The sequence below is a fragment of the Equus asinus genome, chromosome 2, assembly GCF_041296235.1.
Source record: "Equus asinus isolate D_3611 breed Donkey chromosome 2, EquAss-T2T_v2, whole genome shotgun sequence".
NCBI lineage: Eukaryota > Metazoa > Chordata > Mammalia > Perissodactyla > Equidae > Equus > Equus asinus.
This window is the reverse complement of record NC_091791.1, coordinates 27,219,589-27,240,741: the sequence shown is the minus strand read 5'-3', so window position 1 is coordinate 27,240,741 and position 21,153 is coordinate 27,219,589. Positions and strand designations below refer to the sequence as shown.

At 36.3% G+C, this 21,153-nt stretch overlaps 1 protein-coding gene across 29 annotated transcripts in view; it reads right to left on the bottom strand.

Moving 5' to 3' along the window:
• NT5C2 (5'-nucleotidase, cytosolic II) overlaps positions 1–21,153 on the bottom strand; it is a 148,597-nt gene that overhangs the window by 34,666 nt on the left and 92,778 nt on the right. For 13 of the 29 annotated variants that reach the window (XM_014852168.3, XM_070484014.1, XM_014852161.3 and 10 more), the window contains one exon: positions 5,673–5,746. The exons of 4 other annotated variants lie outside the window; for them this stretch is intronic. In XM_014852168.3, coding sequence (XP_014707654.2) covers positions 5,673–5,746 — 74 coding nt within the window. Of the gene's footprint in view, positions 1–5,672; positions 5,747–10,649; positions 10,907–18,820; positions 18,913–19,546; positions 19,649–21,153 lie in introns of those variants that run through there. 12 more of the 29 variants (XM_070483996.1, XM_070483994.1, XM_070484019.1 and 9 more) reach the window with 9 other exon arrangements.

Sequence of the window (21,153 nt, the reverse complement as noted above, 5' to 3'; positions counted from 1 at the left end):
ACTAAAAAAGAAAAATCATACGATCATCTCAACAGAAGCAGAAAAACATTTGATGAAGTTTAGCACACATTCATGTCAAAAATAAAACTCCTAGAAAATTAAGAATAAAAGGGAACGTTCTGAACCTGATAAAAAACATTTACAAAAAGCTACAATTGACTTCATACTTAATAGTGAAAAACTGAACATTCTCTCCCTCAGATCAAAAACATGGCAAGTAGGTCCATTCTCAACACCTCTAATTCAACATAGTATTAAAGTTTTAGCCAGTGCAATAAGGCAAAACAAAGTTTTAATAAAATAAGATATAAATATATACAGATTGGAAAGGAAAAATTAAGTAACTTGCAGATGATATGAACATATATGTGGATAATTATAAGGAATCTACAAAAGAGCTACTGGAACTAATAAGTGAATTTAGCAAGTCACAGGATACAACGTCAATATAAAAAATGAGCTGTATTTCTTAATGCTAGCAACAAAAAAATAGAAAATGAAATTAAAAACACCATTTACAATTACAAAAAACCATGAAATACTTAGATAAATGTAACAAAACACATGAAAGACCTTTAACCAAAAATCGTAAAACATTGCTAAGAGATACTAAAGAAAATTAGATAAATGGAACAAGGTATCATGTTCATGGAATGGAAGACCCAGAGTAATTAAAATGTCAATTCTCCACAAGTTGATATAGAGATCAAGACATCCTAATCAAAATCCCAGCAGGCCTTTTTAAAAACTGATAAGCTGATTCTAAAATTTATATAGAAATGTGAAGGATCTAGAAAATCAAAACAATTCCAAAAAAGAATAAAGATAGAGGACTTACACTATTGACTTCAAGACTAACTAAAAACCTGCAAGAATCAAGTATAGGTGAGGAGTGGAGCAACTAGAATGCTCATATTTGCTAGGTGAGAATTTAAAATGGTATCATTACTCTGAAAAACCATTTGTCAGTTTCCTAAAAGGTAAACATATAATCTGGTAATTCCACTCCCAGGTATTTACCCAGAAGTAAAACTATACATCCACAAAAAGGCTTATACACCACAGTAGCTTCATAATAGCCACAAACTAGAAACTACCGAAATGTCCATCAAAAGATAAATAGATAAACAAATTGTGGTATACACATACAATGGAACACTACTTGGCACCTCCCTCCACAAAAAGAAATTTTAAAGAGAAACAGGATAATTTCATAATATTGACTGGCTAACATCACTATTAATAAGACTTCACAACATTATGTACCCTGGTATCGTGCTCTGAAAAGAGCACATCACTTCTGTGGTATTTTTCCCAAACATGCAAAATACTTCCACCTATTCATGAAAAAATATCAGATAAACCCAAATTGTGGAACATTCTACAAAAATACCTAACAAGTACTCTTCAAAAGCATCACAGCAATGAAAGACAGGAAAGACTTAGGAACTATAACAGAAGAGACTAAGAAAATATGACAACTAAATGCAATGTGGGATTCTCAATTTGATCCTGGATTGGAATTAAGAACTTTAGTGAAAAAACCAGTAAACACTAAACAATTAATTAAACTGCAGTTTAATTAATAGTACTATACTAAATGCTAATTTCTTAGTTTCTGTAATTGTACTATGATCAAGTAAGATATTACCATTAGGAGAGAGTAAAGGCAAACTATTAATTTTGCAGCTCTTCCATAGGTCTAAAATTATTTCAAAATAAGAACTTAAGGGGCCGGCCCCATGGCCGAGTGGTTAAGTTTGCACGTTCCGCTTCGGTGGCCCAGGGTTTTGCCGGTTTGAATCCTGGGCATGGACATGGCACTGCTCATCAGACCATGCTGAGGCGGCATCCCACATGCCACAACTAGAAGGACCCACAACTAAAAAAAAATGCAACTATGTACCAGGGGGCTCTGGAGAGAAAAAGGAAAAAACAAAATCTTTAAAAAAATTAAAAATTAAGAAAATAAAAATTTAAGGGGCCAGCCCCATGACCGAGTGGTTAAGTTCGCGTGCTTCGCATCAGCAGCCCAGGGTTTTGCCAGTTCAGATCCTGGGCGCAGACATGGCACTGCTCATAAGATCATGTTGAGGTGGCGTCCCATATAGCACAACCAGAGGGACCTACAACTAGAATATACTGCTATGTACTGGGGAGCTTTGGGGAGAAGAAGGAGAAGGGAAAAAAAAAGACTGGCAACAGTTGTTAACTAACAACTAACAGTTGTTAGCTCAGGTGCCAATCTTTAAAAAAATAAAATAAAATAAAAAGTTAAAAAAAAAAAGAAGCCAGACACAAGAGTACATTCTGTATGATTCCATTTTAAGAAATTCTAGAAGAGGCAAAATTAATCTATATTGACAAAAAGCCCTGGGGCAAAGGGTGGGGTAGGAGAGAGAAGTGACTTCAAAGAGGCAATGAGGAACTTTCTGGAATGAGGGAAATATTCTATATCGTGATTGTGGTGGTGGCTACACAGGTGCATACATTCTGTCAAACTCAATCTATATACTTAAAATGCACGTGTTTTATTGTATGCAACTTATTCCTGAATAAAGTTTATTAAAATTTTAAGAATAAGTGCATCTTTAAAAGTAATTCACTTGAATAATTAGTGTATTTACTGGGTCAAGTACCATGATTGATTCTTAAACTGATACATTAAAACTTATGCACCCAAATTGTTCATTCAATAAATATTTTCTGGGCACCTACTATAAGCCAGGCTTTAAGCAACACATAGCATATAAATGTGTAAAAATAAAAAAAGCCCGTGTCCTTCAGGAACTTGCAGGGCAACGGGGCGACTGGCAAGTAAACAAAAGCTGCAACTGGGGCCAGCCTGGTGGAGGAGTGGTTAAGTTCACAAGCTCCACTTCAGCAGACTAGGGTTCCTGGGTTCAGATCCCGGGTGTGGACCTATACACCACTCATCAAGCCATGCTGCAGCAGCAGCCCGCATACAAAATGGAGGAAGACTGGCACAGATGTTAGCTCAGGGACAATCTGCCTCACCGAAAAAAAGGAAAAAAAGAGCTGCAATTGACAATATAAATTGCTCTGAGAGAATGATGTACCAAGGTGTCAGGGTTGCAGCAAGAAGACAATGTCTCAGAGAAGGCTTCAGAAAGAATATAGACACTTTTCAAGAACTTCCCCTGTGAGGCTATTATGCTTATTCCAGGGATATTTATCCCAAATACTCAAAGTTTTCATAAAACATTTAGTCTTGTGTCTGTATTTCATGGCACATTTTTCTGATGAAAATTCCTTAGCACTTCAAGGGTATGGTTTGTTTGTTTTTTAAGTAACCAAAAGTTAGTCACAGATCAATTTAATAAATATCATTCTGGAAAACAGGTCAGAGTATAAATATAAAGTAGCTTTCCTACCCGAGGGAAGGCAATACCACAAGAAGGGTAACAATGTTTTTCATTCAACACAGAATTGTTGGAATGTCTAGTCTCTCAAGGGGACTACTTTAAATGGCTTTGCTCTTTTGAGTGCTTAAGTTCTGTTTAAGGGGGGGAAACTTATTACTTTGAAATTATACCTCACTATAAATTTTCATTATTCAAAATGATAATTGAAACTTACTATGCACATATATATACAGGTATGCCTAGGTTTGAATCTTAGTTCAGCTTGATTATAGCTAAATGTCCTTGGACAAAGTCCTTAACATCTTAGTGTCATCTGTAAAATGAAGACACTAATAGTAGTATCTGCCTCATAGAGGTTTTGTTTGTTTGTTTGTTTTAGTGAGGAAGATTGGCCCTGAGCCAACATCTGTGTCCACCTTCCTCTATATTGTATGTGGGACAGCATGACTTGATGAATGGTGTAGGTCCACGCCTGGGATCCAAATCCATGAACTGGAGCTGCCAAAGCAGAGCACGTGAACTTAACCATTATACCACCAGGCCGGCCCCTAGAGTTTTTGCATATATTAAGTGGTGTGAATGAGATAATCCATGTATTACATGTAATCCATGTAGGTAAAACTCAGACCGGGGCTTGGCATATAATAAGCACTTAATAAATGTTAATAATTACTATTGTACTTACACATAACCAAAGTATATTAGTGTCTAGACTAAGAGTAAGCATTAAAATATGAAGTGAGGTTACAAAAAAACAAATAGGTATCTCTAAAGTTTAGAGACTAAGATTCAGTGACTTTTTCACTAAACGAGAATTCATTTTTTCTTTATTCTGTGAGTTCTCTCTCAATGCTCAGTAACAGTATGTGCCAGGCACATTACAGGTTTTCAATAAATACTTATTGAAAGTATGGATACTAATTGATACTACTTCAACACAACGAGATTGTCTTAATAACCAAAGGGAAAAAGTTCGTCACTTTTTGATCTCATTAACTTCTACTTCTGCTTTAGATTATATCTCTTTCAGCTGCTGAACTATCTCATCATTGCTTTCCCTGGAGATCTAGAATTCTAGAAAGGAGAAAGATTTTCTCCCAATCTGGACAGCACGATCTATACTAAGAAAGTACAGTGCTTCCACCTGCCTTCTGAGAAGTGCTCCTAAAAGTCTCTGTGTCCAATTAGGAAAATATGAAAGAATCAAAATGCAGGAAAAATAACTTTAAGGCAATAAAAAACTTAATAAATAGAGTATGGAGGGAAGAAAGAGAAATTCAAATCAAGTCAGTGTCTATTTTTAATATATAACTTGTTTGGTAAATATCATGGCCACATCTACGTGCCAGTAACTTTTAAACAGCATGTGCTCACTTTTGTACATTTATATTATCCATTTATATTTGTAGCCTAAAGTGAATACCAAACTGAGATTTGTCTAATTTGAAAAGGGAGCCAGTTTTCTAATACTGTTACAAAAAGGTTTCTGAATATAAGTGAATTTATACATTTTTAAGGTTTTTTGTGTCCTTAAAGACGGTATTTTTTACAGAAAATTTCTGAAAGATTCGAGTGTCATAGCTGTACACACGTGCATGCACTTATATATATGCACGTGTTCAACTCAGTCCTTCATCCCTACTATCTCTTAAATTAAATGACATTTTCACCAGACTGCAAATATTTTAATAAAAACCTCCTAAGTTCTGAAAATGTTGCAGTTATTGACTATACATTGATTATGTCAAATGTGTTTCAGAAACAGGAGGCGAAAAACAGCACAGTGATGGTGTTTGGGGTCTATTTTATAATGAACGAAGCTAATAGCTCTAGTTTTTAAAGTCTTTACATAGGATGTGTGCAATTGTTCCAATGGAAAACGAACACATTTTCCATTTGTGTTAAGAATAACATTAAAATTTTTAACTGATAAAAGTTTACCCTGTGGTAGAGTAAGAGATCCAAAATTCTACCCTTGAAGAACAGCTTAAGGGAGTAAAAGCCAAAAGGGCCCAAATATACACAGTAAAGTATAATTTCACCATAGCATTTCTTAACAGGGTCTCTAAAATAATTTAGCACTGTTCTGCCTATCTGTACAATCTAAATCTCAAGAATGTCTGGTAATTTCAATATTCTCAAATCTCTATGGAAGCAGCTTGATAACAAGAGCTTCTGGCAGCTAAATATATGATTAAATCAACAAGTGTTTATTGAATTGTCTCCTGTGGAGCCACTGTTACATCCAAAGCAGTAGTTCTTAAGCAGACAGAAAGTGCTACTCACCAGCAAGTGTATAATCCATATCAAAACCAAAACACTTTATTTTTTCCATGGCTAAACTTCGGTTCACAAACACCCTAAAGAAAGGAGTAAGAGATGATATCTCAATTAATACTGAAAAAAATTCTTAAGTTTAATGGAATTATTTGGCTATCTTTCTAGATCTTCTCATCTAAATACCAATATTAAGATTCACAATAAAAATTACGTAAGTCCTTCTTATACAATAAGTGAAATCAGATATTATACGAAAACGTGCACTTTTTATCGTCTTGGCATTAACAATGCCATACACTCATGCTTTCAAAGCATCAGCTCTCCTTTTCTATGTCTGACCCCATAAAAATAAGCTATTTCTGAGATTTTACAATTCATTCACTCGTTCGTTTGTAATTTATTTAATAAAGAGAGTTTCATTTAAATCCTACCATACGCCAGACACTAAAGATATAAAGATAAATAGATTCATTCAACAAATACTTACTGAGCATCTACTATATGCCAGGTACTGCAATACGGCAGTGAACAAAAGAGTACCTGCTCTCATGGAACTTATATTTTAACTTACAATCTCTATTCTTGAGGAATTCAGCCTAGCAGGAGAGAGATTTACAAGCAAATAATTATAGCAATTGAGTAAATGCTATAAACTAACATGGAGGAGAAAGCACCAGCTGTCTGGAGACCAGAAGAGATGTATGAGCTGAATCTTAGACAATAGAAGTTTTCCAGTAAGACAAAGCAAGAAAGGCCATCCAGGCAGAATAACTAAGCAAGGACAAGGTGTACAGTGAACGATAAAACATTTATTGTGGCTGGAGCTGAGGAGTTTTCTTTGGTTTTGTTTTTCTGTTTGTTTTTGCAAAAGGAGGTTTTCTAGAGAAGCAGCGATGGGGGGAAGGGGCAATAAAAGCTATGAAGCAAAAACAGCTGGCAGGGATCAAAATCATGAAGACTTTGTATGCCACGTTATAGAGTTTGGGCTTTAACCTGCAGGCAAGAATAAATTATCAGATTTTGAGGAAACAAAATAATCAGATTCAAACTTCACAACGATCACTATGAAGACACAGGAAAAACTAAACATATAACAGTATGGTAGATCATCACATGGTGGTGTTTTGGGGTAAGTTTTAATTATCTCTGAAAACAAGGATACCCTTTCTATCTGATCCCCAGCTTGGCAGCCAAAATTACTAGATGGTTTATCCTCTTATTACCAAACATTTTCTTTGCCTTCACTTTATAAGTAACTGCGAGAAATGAGAATGCTACAAATCAGCTAGGAAACTTGTTAAAAATAAAGATGGTTGGGGCAAGCTGGGTGGCATAGTGGTTAAGTTCATGTCCTCCACTTTGGCAGCCCAAGGTTCAGAGGCCTGGATCCCAGATGCAGACCTACACACCGTTCATCCAGCCATCCTGTGGCAGCAACCCATATACAAAACAGAAGAAGACTGGCACAGATGTTAGCTAAACGATAATCTTCCTGACCCAAAAAAAAAAAGATGCCTCAGCTGGGCTCCCCCATTAATGATCTAGTTCAATAGTCTCCAAAGAGGAATAACTGCACCAAGGGATGCAGAAGACTCCACTGAGATGAAGAAGAAAATCTTCTACCTTATTTCGTCACTTAATAATGTCTAATTTGTGGGGCTGGCCCCGTGGCCGAGTGGTTAAGTTCGCGCGCTCCGCTGCAGGCGGCCCAGTGTTTCGTTGGTTTGAATCCTGGGTGCGGACATGGCACTGCTCATCAAACCACGCTGAGGCAGCGTCCCACATGCCACAACTAGAAGGACCCACAACGAAGAATATACAACTATGTACCGGGGGGCTTTGGGGAGAAAAAGGAAAAAAATAAAATCTTTTAAAAAAAAATGCCTCATTTGTGTATGTTTCTTACTATATATAAATAAGGACAGTAGTATAATTTATTAATAAGCACATACAGGGATGAATGTTCCATATTTTAACTGATGGAACACTCAAGAGTTTGGAAACCACTGATCTAGGTAATGGCATTTTTTTTTTAACTCCTCATCAACTCATATATTACTGTTTTAAATTTTAATAGAAAACGTTTCCTCCCATCCCAGAATGTATGCATCAATTTTAAATGCATACAAATTAATCAAATATTTGCTTAAAAACACTTTAATTGAAGGGGGCCGCCCTGTGGCCGAGTGGTTAAGTTTGCGCGCTCTGCTTTCGGCGGCCCAGAGTTTCGCCAGTTTGAATCCAGGGCGCAGACATGGCACTGTTCATTAAGCCATGCTGAGGCGGCATCCCACATGCCACAACTAGAAGGACTCACAACTAAAAATACACGACTATGTACCAGGGGGCTTTGGGGAGAAAAGGGAAAAATAAAATCTTTAAAAAAACAAAAAAAAAACAACAAAACTTTAATTGAAGACTAAATCAACAGGCCCTTGAATTCAAAACTGTTATCTTCTGGAAATTACGAAAATTATTACATATCTCATAGTGTGCTGCGCACACTAGATTAGCTCTATAAAACTCCTAGTTCTTGAGAGAGACGTTATATAAAATATTTACACTTTCTTTCCCTAAGAAAACCTGGTCTTCTGGAATATATTTACTTTGTATTAGGTTAATAATGGATGGGAGAGAAAGAAAAGAGTGATGGATAGCTGAAAGACACAAGGAACCAGAGGATAATGACATCCACCCAAATCTTTTTTTTTTTAAAGATTTTATTTTTTTTCCTTTTTCTCCCCAAAGCCCCCCACCCCAGTACATAGTTGTATATTCTTCGTTGTGGGTCCTTCTAGTTGTGGCATGTGGGACGCTGCCTCAGCGTGGTTTGATGAGCAGTGCCATGTCCGCACCCAGGATTCGAACCAATGAAACACTGGGCTGCCTGCAGCGGAGCGCGCGAACTTAACCACTCAGCCACAGGGCAAGCCCCTCAAATCTTTTTTGAAACACCCGCAACACAAAATATATCACCATGACCCTTCTACCACTTTATCAAACTTAACCTTGCTTTTACTGATAAGAACATCTACTTTATTATCGTCTTTTCCCAGTTACATAAATCCTTTTGAAGCACAAGATGAGGAAAAGACACAAAGCAATGGTTCTAACTCTGGAAACTAAGTGTTACTACCGAAGCTTAGGCTTTTCAAACACACTCTCAATTCAAGCTAGGGGGCCAACTGGATCAAATCCTTGATCAGAGCCCAAACAGCTGACATGCCTAAAATATGCTACAGGAATTCAGGCAGGAATGGCCTGGGAAGATTCTTCTTCCTTGTGGTACAATCCAGGAGAGATATAATAAGGAACCACATAATGAAAGAAACAACTTTGATTCTGACAGAAAAACGATGCAAGCTGGTTTCAGGCAGAACTAAAATCACGGGGAAAAAGAGACTTTGCTAATATCAATCAGTGCTAAAGGTAGAAAGAAACTATCAACAAACCCAGCAAGACAGTTTATCAGATTCTCTTTTAGCCTGAAGAGAGATTAAGCCTGTCCTCCTTATCATACATTTTTTAAAGATACACAGATCACAATGCACCTTAGGTATTATCCATACAACCCTAGGGATGACATATATCAGAAATACGAAATCTATTGTTTTTGCCAAAATAATCACTACTAAATATGCAAATTGCACTCTTTCTTCTTTAATTAGTCACTTTATTCAATCAACTCATTTGTTGAATGCCTGCTACAAAGCATGTACCATTTTGTGACACATATTCTAGAAGCTGTCCTTCAGGAAGTAGCCAGAGCTAGGAAAGACTTTCTAGATGCCTAAAATTAGGAAATAAGAATGTTTTCCTACGAAGATCTTCCACCAAATATCTTTTATCTTTTCATTTTCAATCAAAATGAATACCCTCACCCACAGAAGCAAACCCTGAACTTAAAAAAGAAATAATCACGCCTTCCTCCCTTCTAATTCATTCCTATTATGACAAAAAGAAAAACGTCACATATACTCTCATCTCTCTTTTTCTTTCTCTAATTTATGCTATAAAACATGGGAGGAGTGGGCAATAGGGAATAAAATCTAATTCGTGTGCAAATATCTAAAGTGTATAAGCTAAGCTATAATGACAAAATGGAACAGCTGCATTATAGAGAACTGTAATAACATATATGCTAAGATTTACAAAGATAATAAACACCCAAATGCTGAAAGTATGCACAGACTTCAGCAGAGATGCAGACTTGAGCCAGAAATACCACGTCTCCAGGATACAGTCTTCAAGAGAAACTAATCTCTTGGCCTCAAACTAACAACCATTCTTTACTGCTATAACAAAAGAGTTAGGTACTCTATCAACTAAAAGACTGGCTCACTGTCCCACCACACATTTAAAACAAAAAGATTTTATCTGCTTGGGGAATCCAAAAATTTCTATTGGTCCCAGGACCTTGATTCTATTTTTGCCAATGCCAGTTTACTTATGTCACTTTTCTAAATTATTAACCACTGGAACATACTCCAGATCTACGCGCAAGAGTTCGAAAATATCTGTGAAACTTTCCAAAGCTTGTTTTTAAATAAAGCACAAAGCTGCCACCCCAGAAAGGATGACCGAACTAAGCATCCAACCTTAGAATGCAACTATCAGCCAGAAATTCCTAAATACTAAGTCATTTGCAAGATACAGATTTGAGCATTAACAAGAGAAACAACCTTTAGGAGACAGACACAGAAACACTATAAAACCAGGCACAGACTTCAACATAAAGACAAATGTAACAGCTTTTACTATCATATTCCATTGCAGTAAGGCATGAAATTTGAAGAAATTCTATCCAAATAAATATAGATATTAAACATAAGAAATAAGACTATCAATATTACGTACTTTAAGAACAGGGACCTAAGATTCTCACACTTAAGGAACACGAACATGCAATTTCCTAAATTTGGAATTTCGTAAATAACAAACTCTTGATTTTAAGATTTCACTCATAATTCAAAGCAGCGTTACCTCATCTGTCACTGGTTGCCGTTCTGCAAAGTGTGAAACTATCAGTCAACCAGTTCTTCAAGTCACATAACAAAATTCTTCTTCAAGTCCCTAGTACAATTTTGTGTGTGTGACTTTAACCTAACTTCAAAAAGACTGTTTTAGTCTGAACCAGGCCCCTCAACAGTACGCATCCTCTGAGACGGCTTTGGAGAAAACACCTCTGTGTCTAATTTAACTTGTCATTGGATATCACTGTTGCTCCACACAAATCCACTGGGAATAGCATTTCTTTGGCAATAGTGAACTTTATCCCTAGCTCCTCCCCTTGTAGGAGTCACAGTTTCCTGGCCACGCGCCCAACAACAGTTACTGCAACAACAAATGAGACTAAGGATACAAGCAGAAAATCTTCTTGAGTATGTTTTGCTTAAGGGTTTGTGTAATTACATACTCAAATTCTGTGACAACCAAAGAAAAGCAAAAGTTACAAGTCCTTTTTTGAAACTGCAAATTTAGATTATGAACCAAATGATTTCTCTCTGTGTGTTTTTACCTAATAGAAAAATGCCAAAATGTGGATTTTTATTGAAAACCTAACTTAGTAGCTCTCTCCCCAAACTAGTTTGTATTCCTGCTATTGGCACTCTCATTTTCTCACTCAAGTCTAAAATCTAGTCAGTATCTTCTGATTCTTTCCTCTCCATCAAATCCGTATCATCTCACAATCATCTCACTCGCCTGCATTTAAGTCTCCAAATGTCTCTGGAACGCAGATCTTCCATTCAGTTCATACTGCTCACAACCTGTCCAGGTCCTCACGAACTCTGCAGCAATCATTTCACAACTGCTTTGCCTGCACACTAACGCCAAATTAATCGCTGTGCAGGAGCGCTACTCCAAGTGTGGTCCACAGACCAATGCTGGTCTGCAAACAGTTATGAGTCCATTACATGAGACGTACAGAAACTGTGAGTGTTCAGAAACATTTTTAGCAATTTGACAGAGAAATTTTATGTCTCTTGAAAGTAATAAGAAATGTAGACTTACGTTTTATGTCTCTTCACTTTTCTAATAATTAATTTTTACTATATAAGTGTATCAATTTGAAACAGATTGGAATTTTTTTAAAAACTGGTCTTCTATCATAGATAATTTGAGAACCACTGTCCTAAAGCCCAACTCCAATCACGTTCCTCTCCTACTTACTAACCTTTAGACCTTCCTCATTATCTACCCAAACTAATAAATTACCAATTTTTGTATCTTGAAGGAGTTCAAAGCCCTTTATCATCTTTCGAAAATCAGTTTTATCTCATGTTGCTCCACATCATGCACCTTTTGCTCTAATAATCAAAATGAACTACTTGCTATTTCCTAAAAGTGTCCCGAGGCTTTGTTTATGCTGTTCCCTACATCTGAAATGTCCTCTTCAGTTATCTCTATCTTATTTTTCAAGGCCCAGCAATCTCAAAGTGATTTCTTCAAGAAACTATTCTTGCTATGCCACAGAACTATGTGACAGTGATGCCTCTGAGTCTCAGATTGCTTTCCTTTTTCTTTTCTTTTTTTAAGGAAGATTGGCCCTGAGCTAACATCTGTTGCCAATCTTCCTCTTTTTTTTTTTTTCCTCCCCAAAGCCTCCCAGTAAATAGTTGTACATCCTAGTTGTAGGTCGCTCTGGTTGTTCTATGTGGGACAGCCACCTCAGCATGGCTTGATGAGCAGTGCTAGGTCCGCACCCAGGACCCAGACCAGCAAATTCTGCGCCGCCAAAGTGGAGTACACGAACTTAACCACTATGCCACTGGGTCGGCCCTTCAGATTACTTTTCTACTTAATGAAAGAGATTTCACCAACAACTAAAACTCTATAAAGTTGTGATCCATGTGAGAGGTTTAAATATTCAAAATCCTTTATTTTGGCACTTACTATATTTTGTCACATACATAAACTATGTGGTTAGTTCTCTTACTCTTTACTAGATTATAAACTTTGAGACCAGAATTTACTGTTTTCCCAACACTAAGCACAGGGCCCTTGTAAAGAGCAGACACAATATTTAACTGAACTAAAAATTAAACTAAAAACTTAACAGAAGTTAGTGGTTGCCAGAGGCTGTGGGAGGCAGGAAGGATGAGTTTCTGCTAACGAGTACAGGGTTTCTTTTGGGGGTAATGAAAATGTTCTAAAATTAGATAGTGGTGATGGGTCTATAACTCTGTGAATATCCTAAAACCACTGAACTGTACACTTTAAAAGGGTGAATTGAATGGTACATGAACTACATCTCAATAAAGCTATTATTTAAAAAATGTAATGGTAGGACCTCAGTCTGCCTTTATGTCCCCACCCTTCAGTAAAAAGTATGCTTAGTGATCTAAAAAACAAAATATGAGTAAGAACATTCTAATTTATGAAATGGATTCTTAAAAATTGAAAGTTCAAATACGATGGATATACAGACACGATAAGAAATTTTGGACTAGATTATAAAAGCTAAAGTCATTTAGTAGCATTAGTTTTTGTTTTCATAAATTCCAGCCAGTAGGGGCTGGCCCTGTGACCAAGTGGTTAAGTTCGCGCACTCTGCTGCAGGCGGCCCAGGGTTTCGTTGGTTCAAATCCTGGGCACGGGCATGGCACTGCTCATCAAACCATGATGAGGCAGCGTCGCACATGCCACAACTAGACGGACCCACAATGAAGAATATACAACTATGTACCAGGGGGCTTTGGGGAGAAAAAGGAAAAAAAAAAAATTCCAGCCAGTAACTTCTTGCTAATTTGTCTGAATATTCTTCCTAAGGAACATCCTCAGGAGGGACACATTGTTTATCGGATTGTGCCAGGAGAACAGCAGCCTGTGCTTTAAAAGTCTGAACAACATGCATATTATCATTCCTAAAATAAAACATGAATTAATTATAATATTCATTTTCTCACTCAAATACTCAATATAAAAAAGTTCCAGTGATAAGAAGTGAATATGGAAGCATGCGTGAAAACAAAATTAAAGATGATTAAAATTTAAGATGCCATCACTTGTAAAACTCACCCATATTATATGCCACTAAGAAAGGGGAGAAAAATGCCTGAGAAAAGTCAGAGCCTCATAAAGCTAGGATATCAAAGGCCTTTACCTGTAATACAAGGGAAAAGGAGAAATAAACCTGCAACGAAGAAGGAGCACACAAAGAAAGGTATACATCTCAGTCCTGACACTGCGTCAGAAACGTGGAACCTCCCCCTGAGAATCTGAACTAGTAAGTCATGTAGGCTTGTGGTCTGAATTTACACTACTAGGATGGTTAATATTGCCCCCAGGTGACTGAAAGAAATGAAATCCTCTGAAGAACTCAATTCTAGGTGGTATATTGCTAGATGCAGCCCAATTTCAGAGATGTTTAAATGTGAAAAAATGTGTATCTTCACCGCTGGTGGGAATGCAAACTGGTGCAGCCACTATGGAAAACAGCATGGAGATTCCTCAAAAAACTAAAAACAAAAGTACCATAGACCCAGCTATCCCACTACTGGCCATCTACCCAAACAACTTGAAATCAACAATCCAAAGTAACATATGCACCCCTATGTTTGCTGCAGTACTATTCACAATAGCCAAGAGATGGAAACAATCCAAGTGTTCATCGACTGATGATTGGATAAAGAAGATGTGGTATATATACACAATGGAATACTACTCAGCCATAAAAAAGACAAAAATCATCCCATTTGCAACAGCATGGAAGGACCGGGAGGGAATTATGCTGAGCAAAATAAGCCAGACTGAGAAAGACAAACACCAGATAATTTCACGCATACATGGAATATGAACAAACACATGGACAAAGAGAACAGTTCAGTGGTTACCAGGGGGTGGGGGGTGGGCAAAGGGGGTGAAAGGGAGCACTTATGTGGTGATAGTCAAGAAATAATATACAACTGAAATCTTACATTGATGTAAACTATTATGAACTCATTAAAGTGTATCTTAAAAGTGATAAAATACTAAGAATATAGATCATACTATCTTTCCACCAAAGATTCAAAGCATATTTAAGGAGAATCTTTTTAAGGAAGAGATTAAAATTCCCTTCACCTTCATTCTTGAATGAAGAAACTGCAGTAATGAGAGCAGGATGGTAGAGAATGAAAGAGAGGACTACCAAATGAAGAATGCACAAATTAAGCAGAAACCAGAGACACTATCAGTACTTCTGAAAATAAATTTACTGGTCTAAAACTTCAGTCTAATTAAACACAGGTTTTTCCAATCCCTTTTTCTTATTTTTCTCTAAATTCTTTTTCACTTTTTCTCCCCAGTTTTTTAAAGTAAAGACCAATGTATAGAAGATAAGTTTATAAAATGCAGCAAAATATTAAGGTTGAATTCTGTGGGATAAAAATTAGAGAAGAAAATATGATTATCCATATGATATCATTAGGCCAAATTAACAAGTATAGTGACTTGCCTATAATGGAAAAGAGAGGTCAAAATCTAGAATTTAAAATAAAAGTAAATGATAAAACTCCCTTTGGCTTCATACCCAAAAGACAGCAACTCTAGTAACTAAAAGGAATTCTAACAACTCTAGAGGACTAGGGTTCAATCATGACACAGAAAGGAGAGAGGAATTCTTCCTGCATTACACATCCTAGAGCACCTGTATTTCCCCAAATATATTCCCTTGAAAATGAATAAAAATAACTTTTTTATTTAAAAAAAGTTTAAATAAGCAAGTTGAGGAGTTTCTCAAGTCTCATTCCCCCACCAACTTTATTGAGGTATAATTTACATAAAATAAAATTCACTCCATTTAAATGTAAAGTTTGGTGAGTTACGGTAATTATATACACTAATGTAACAACTACCATAATCAATCCAAAATACTCCTTCATGTCCTTTTGCCAACCCTCCCTAACCCTTGGCCCCAGCCCACTGATCTATGCTTTCTGCCACTACAGTTTTCATATAAATGGAATCAAACATCATGTAGTTTGTGTCTGGCCTCTTAGCATAATACTTCTGAGATTCATTCACGTTGTTATATGTATCACAATTAGTTCTTTTATTCCTATGTAGTATTCCATTGTAACGAGATAACACAATTTGTTTATCCATTCAGTTAATGGACATTTTGGGCTGTTCCCAGTTTTCGACTACTATAAATAATGTTGCTATGAACAGTCACACACAAATTCACGTGGACATATGCTTTCATTTCTCTCGGGTAAATACATACAAGGAGAATTACTAGGTCATTTGATAAGTGTATGTTTAGTGTATTTTACATTCTCATCAGCAATGCATGAGAGTTCTACATTGTTCCACCTTGTCAGCGTTTTTAATTTCAGTCATTGTAGTGGGTGTGCAGTGGTATCTCACTGTGGTTTTAATGTGTATTTCCCTAATGACTAATGAGGTTGAGCATCTTTTCAAGTGTTTATTGGCCATATCTTTTTTGTGCGTGAAGTATCTATTCAAATCTTTTGCCCATTTTTAAACTGGGTTCTTTGTCTTATTATTGTGTTGTGAGAATTCTTCATATATTTTGGATATAAGTTCTTTATCAGATACATATGTATTGAGAATATTTTCTCCCAGTCTGTGGCTTGCCTTTTTATTTCCTTTATGGTGTCTTTCAAAAAGCAGAGGGGTTTTTTTGTTTTTTAATTTTGATGAAGCTCAATTTATCAATTTTGTCTTTCATGTCTTTATGTGTTTTATCTAAGAAATCTTTATCTAATTCAAGATCATAAAGATTTTTACTTACACTTTACTTTTAATTTTTATATTTATGTCTATGATCCATTTTGTGTTATTTTTTATATATGGTTTCAGGTCAAGGTTCATTTTTTCAAAAATATGTTCAGTTGTTCCAGCACATCTGTTAAAAAGACTAATCTTCTGCTACTGCACTACCTTGGCCTAATTGCTGAAAATCAATTGACTGTGTATGTATAGGTCTACGAACTCTCTACGAGATTTCATGATCTATATATGTCTATCCTTACACTAATACCACACTGCCTCCATTACCATAGGTTTACACAGGGCTCGAGTATCATTTTTGGTGATTTAACTCTAGTAACAATCTTTTCCTATTACTATTAGGGAAATATTTCATAGATACCAAATGACAGACTGTATTATGTGCATGTCAAAATATCACACATACGAAAACTGTGAATATAAGAATTCTTTTTGGGGCCGGTCCTGTGGCGTAGTGGTTAAGTTCACACACTCTGCTTCAGCAGCCCAGGGTTCGCAGGTTCGGATCCCAGGCATGGACCTAGCACCACTCGTCAAGCCACGCTGTGGCAGCATCCCACACAAAATAGAGGAAGATTGGCACAGATGTTAGCTCAGTGTCAGTCTTCCTCAAGCAAAAAGAGCAAGATTGGCAACGGATGTTAGCTCAGGGCCAATCTTCCTCACAAAAATAATTTTAAAAAAGGATTCTTTTCATCCCAAAGTACAAAATTTATCCATTTATTTGTAAAGATAGCAAAGGAGAATAAAAGCTAAGTGATTTCATTTATATGATCCATGCATTTCAAATACACTTGCTCATTACCTATTCAGACAGTATACAAATTGCCCCAGGGGCCCCTAGAAATAAACCTAAAAGATATCTCAGACCTTATACTGTCCTTTGGTTTATATAATCTCTTTCTAGCTAATCAATTCTAAGATATGCTTTGACATAGAGGAAAAATTAGTACTAATTACTTCTCAAGAATTTTAATTGCATCTAGAAATATAGTTCTTAAATCTACAAACCAGCTTTATAAACAACCATGTATACAAGACTGACAAATATTACCAGCATCTGTGATAATCTTTATCATAAAAATTGTTTAACAACTGCAGATTTATAGCCAGTGCTGGAAGGAAAGATAACATACAAACCTAAAGAGGCAGTATTTTCATAATTTTCACACTTAAAGAAACCTCAAGGGGGCCGGCCCTGTGGCCAAATGGTTAAGTTCACGCACTCTGTTTCAGGGGCCCAGGGTTTCACCAGTTCAGATCCCGGGCGCAGACATGGCACTGCTCATCAAGCCACGCTGAGGGAGCATCCCACATGCCACAACTAGAAGGACCCACAACTAAAAATGGACAACTGGGGGGCTTTGGGGAGAAAAAAGAAAAATAAAATATTTTTTTAAAAAAAGAAACATCAAAATGCTAGTGATGTCATAAGAGGTCTAAAAATAATACAGAATTATTTCTAGCCATGGTTGTTCTCTTTATTCAATAATAAGGTTTAAAAATAGCAGCAAAGTGGGCCAATTGTATTTTGCTCATAATCAATATATGATTAGATTAAAACAACTTATAAACTCGAGGCTCTGAAACTACTTCAAAATTTCTAATAGAACAAAGAACAAGGAAAAGTAACTTCCAGGAAATCAAAATTTTACTGTATTTTTGAAGATTTTTTTGAGAGATCTACGTCCTATTTAATCAAAGGGAATGTCTCCCTGAAATTAACCAGGTCTAGTTACCCTGAAGGCTAGAAATGAGATAATTAACAGTATGCAATCATTAACTTACATGTTGCTACTATAGTGGTCACAAAAAGAGTATCAGTAACAATTCAGACTCTTGAAGCATAAAAGAAAATAACATAAAAACAATTTTAAAAACCTAACACAAAACTTTTATATTGCAAAATAAAGAAACAGGGGATTCTACTCAAAATTATTTTTGCCTATGCTGCCCAAAAAGAAACAAAATCACAAGCTGCTTTTCACTTAATCTTATGCAACACCATTTTCTAAAGGCACAAATTATTAAAAACCGGCTTTGAATTTTTAAACCTCACTCATTTCTATGTAAAATTCTTTGGTAAGACACCACTGTTTGCTTCCAATCTTCATAAACACTTTCTACCAAAAAACAAAATGTTTACTACTGGGTAAACAGGGTGCTGTATCTCACCAAATTTCTCTTAAGATTATTCATCCTCAATGCTGTCTTTCAAAATAATAATAGTAACTTTACAGTAGATTACATGTGAAACACTTACTAACAATGTACGTTTTTGACTGAATTTCTTTCAATCTCTCCTTTCTCTACTCTCGGACTAATAGCACTGCTTATTAAGCTTCCAATTCACTCAGATGACTAGAACATCTCTTTCCTGAGAAAAATGAGGGAAAAAGAACAATAAACTCACTTACCCCTCCTTAAACATTCTCAAAGATCTACTTCCTCTGGATGAAAATACAGGCTCAACAAACAAGCTTCCCTGATCTCTTGAGAACTGTAGCTCATTTGTTAAAGCACAGAGAACTCAAGGCCCTGAGAGGCCCAACAAATTCGGGCACAGTGCCGACCCCAGCCAGGCAATATCTCAGTGACCAATATCCTCAGCTTTAAATACTTGAAAACCTAAGACTAATAGAAAAAAATTGGAGAGCAGGAAATATAACTAATGGTCTGAACTGTTTAAGACTGGCCAGTTTTGGAAAGAGACAATCCAAAAGACAAGTTCCCCAAAGAGACAGAACTTGTTACTGGCAAACACACACAAAAAGCAAATTTACCCTCTAATGAGGCCCGCCAACAGTACACAAACAATGTGAGTTTCACAGAATGGAGTGGCCCTAGTCAGTCCAAATCATTTTTAGTTTACTCTGGGAGGGGAAAAAGAAATCAACAGAATAAATAATATTATGTTTTCATAATCAGTTTAGTTATTTCCTCCCTTAGAAAATAAACAATGTGAACTACCAGAGAAGGAAGTATTTATGTGCAGATCATACTATAGGAGGAAACTAAAGCACTTCCACACTGAGGTCTTTTTTTCCTGATTATTAACTGCTTTTAAGGACAACATCTGTGTTCACAAATATTTTATTCAATCACCTCAAAATTTTGGCTCATGTGAAAAGAAATGTACAGACCTTTGGCATATGGAGGATAAGTCCAGAACATTCTAAAGGTTAATTCCAAATCTCAGGGCAAGTTGAAATTTGAAAGAAAAACATCTGCAACATTTCTGCCTCCTGCCAATATAATGCATAGGGATTATGGAACAGAGGAAGAAATAAACAAGTGTGCTAAAGTCTAAGAACACTGATACGGCAAATAAATCCTCCTAGTGGTGATTTATTAAAAATAAAATATACATACCTTAAAGAAATACTACCTGAATTAAAACTTTAATTTAAAAAAAACTTTATCTCTTTAAATATTACCTACATAGCTTACCATAAAGGTTTCTATTAGTCATTAAAACATTTAAATAGTGATCAAGTAACTAAAAGCACTATTAAATTCTATAAACTCAAACTAAAATTATTTTCAGTTTATTTAGAAAAGCAGTATGGTCTAATGGAAAGAGAAAGAGCACCAGAGCAACCAGGTTTAAATCTCAGCTTCTCCACTTTCTGGCTTTGAAACCTTGAATAAGTTACTTAACCTAAGCCTGATATTTTTTGTCCACAGAAGACAGATAGCATCTGGTAAGGTTACTGTCTATCATTGGCAAGCATTCAAAGAACTATTGTAATTCGGGGGGTAGAGGTAGGGGGAAAGCAACTGGATTATCAAGCATTAACTCACCAAAATATCTCTTGGGAAATACTTTTTAAAAATCCAATTCTCAAACTGTACATGAACATGAAGGACTTTCACTGACTAGCCTCAAACCAAATTCCATAAATATAAGAATACAAACTGAATATGGAAAAATGATCTAATCCTTAAGGGTGCCAATTTCCCATGGCTTCCCTGGATTTTCAGCTTGTGGCGTCACAGCTCAGTGTGGTGGAAATAAACATAATTGCTATTTTAAGACTTTACTACTTGCAAAGAGAAAGAAAAACAAAAATTCTCACTTGAACAGAGAGTATACACACATATATGAGCTTCCTGTGCAAAAGATACTGCACTGTCTGAAGATGATTAGCTCTTTCAAACTCCCTTCATACATTCAAAAAATACTTACTGAGGGGGCTGGCTCCGTGGCCAAGTGGTTAAGTTCGCGCGCTCTGCTGCGGTAGCCCAGGGTTCGGATCCTGGGCATGGACATGGCACCACGCGTCAGGCCATGTTGAGGCGGCGTCCCACATCCCACAACTAGAATGACGTGCAACTAAGATATACAACTGTGTACAGGGGGTGGTTTGGGGAGATAAAGCAGAGAAAAAAAAAAAAAAGATTGGCAACAGTTGTTTGCCCAGGTGCCAATCTTAAAAAAAAAAAAAAAAAACTTACTGACTCTCTAGATGCCTGATATCAGTAATACTAAGACAAACATGGCAGTCTTTGATTTTAAGAAGTTCAAAGTCTAACAGAGAAGGTCCACTCACAGTTAAAAACTAGTAGGTAGTTGTATTAGAGATATACACAACAGAGAGGTGCATCTATATTCTCTTGACTGAGTCTTACTGAAAGACAGAATGACAAAGCTGCTGTTGTCATTTTTAAACTGACTCTGTGCTAAGCACTTTATATATCTATCATCTCATTTAATCCTCAAATAACTCTATGAGGTAGAAATTATACT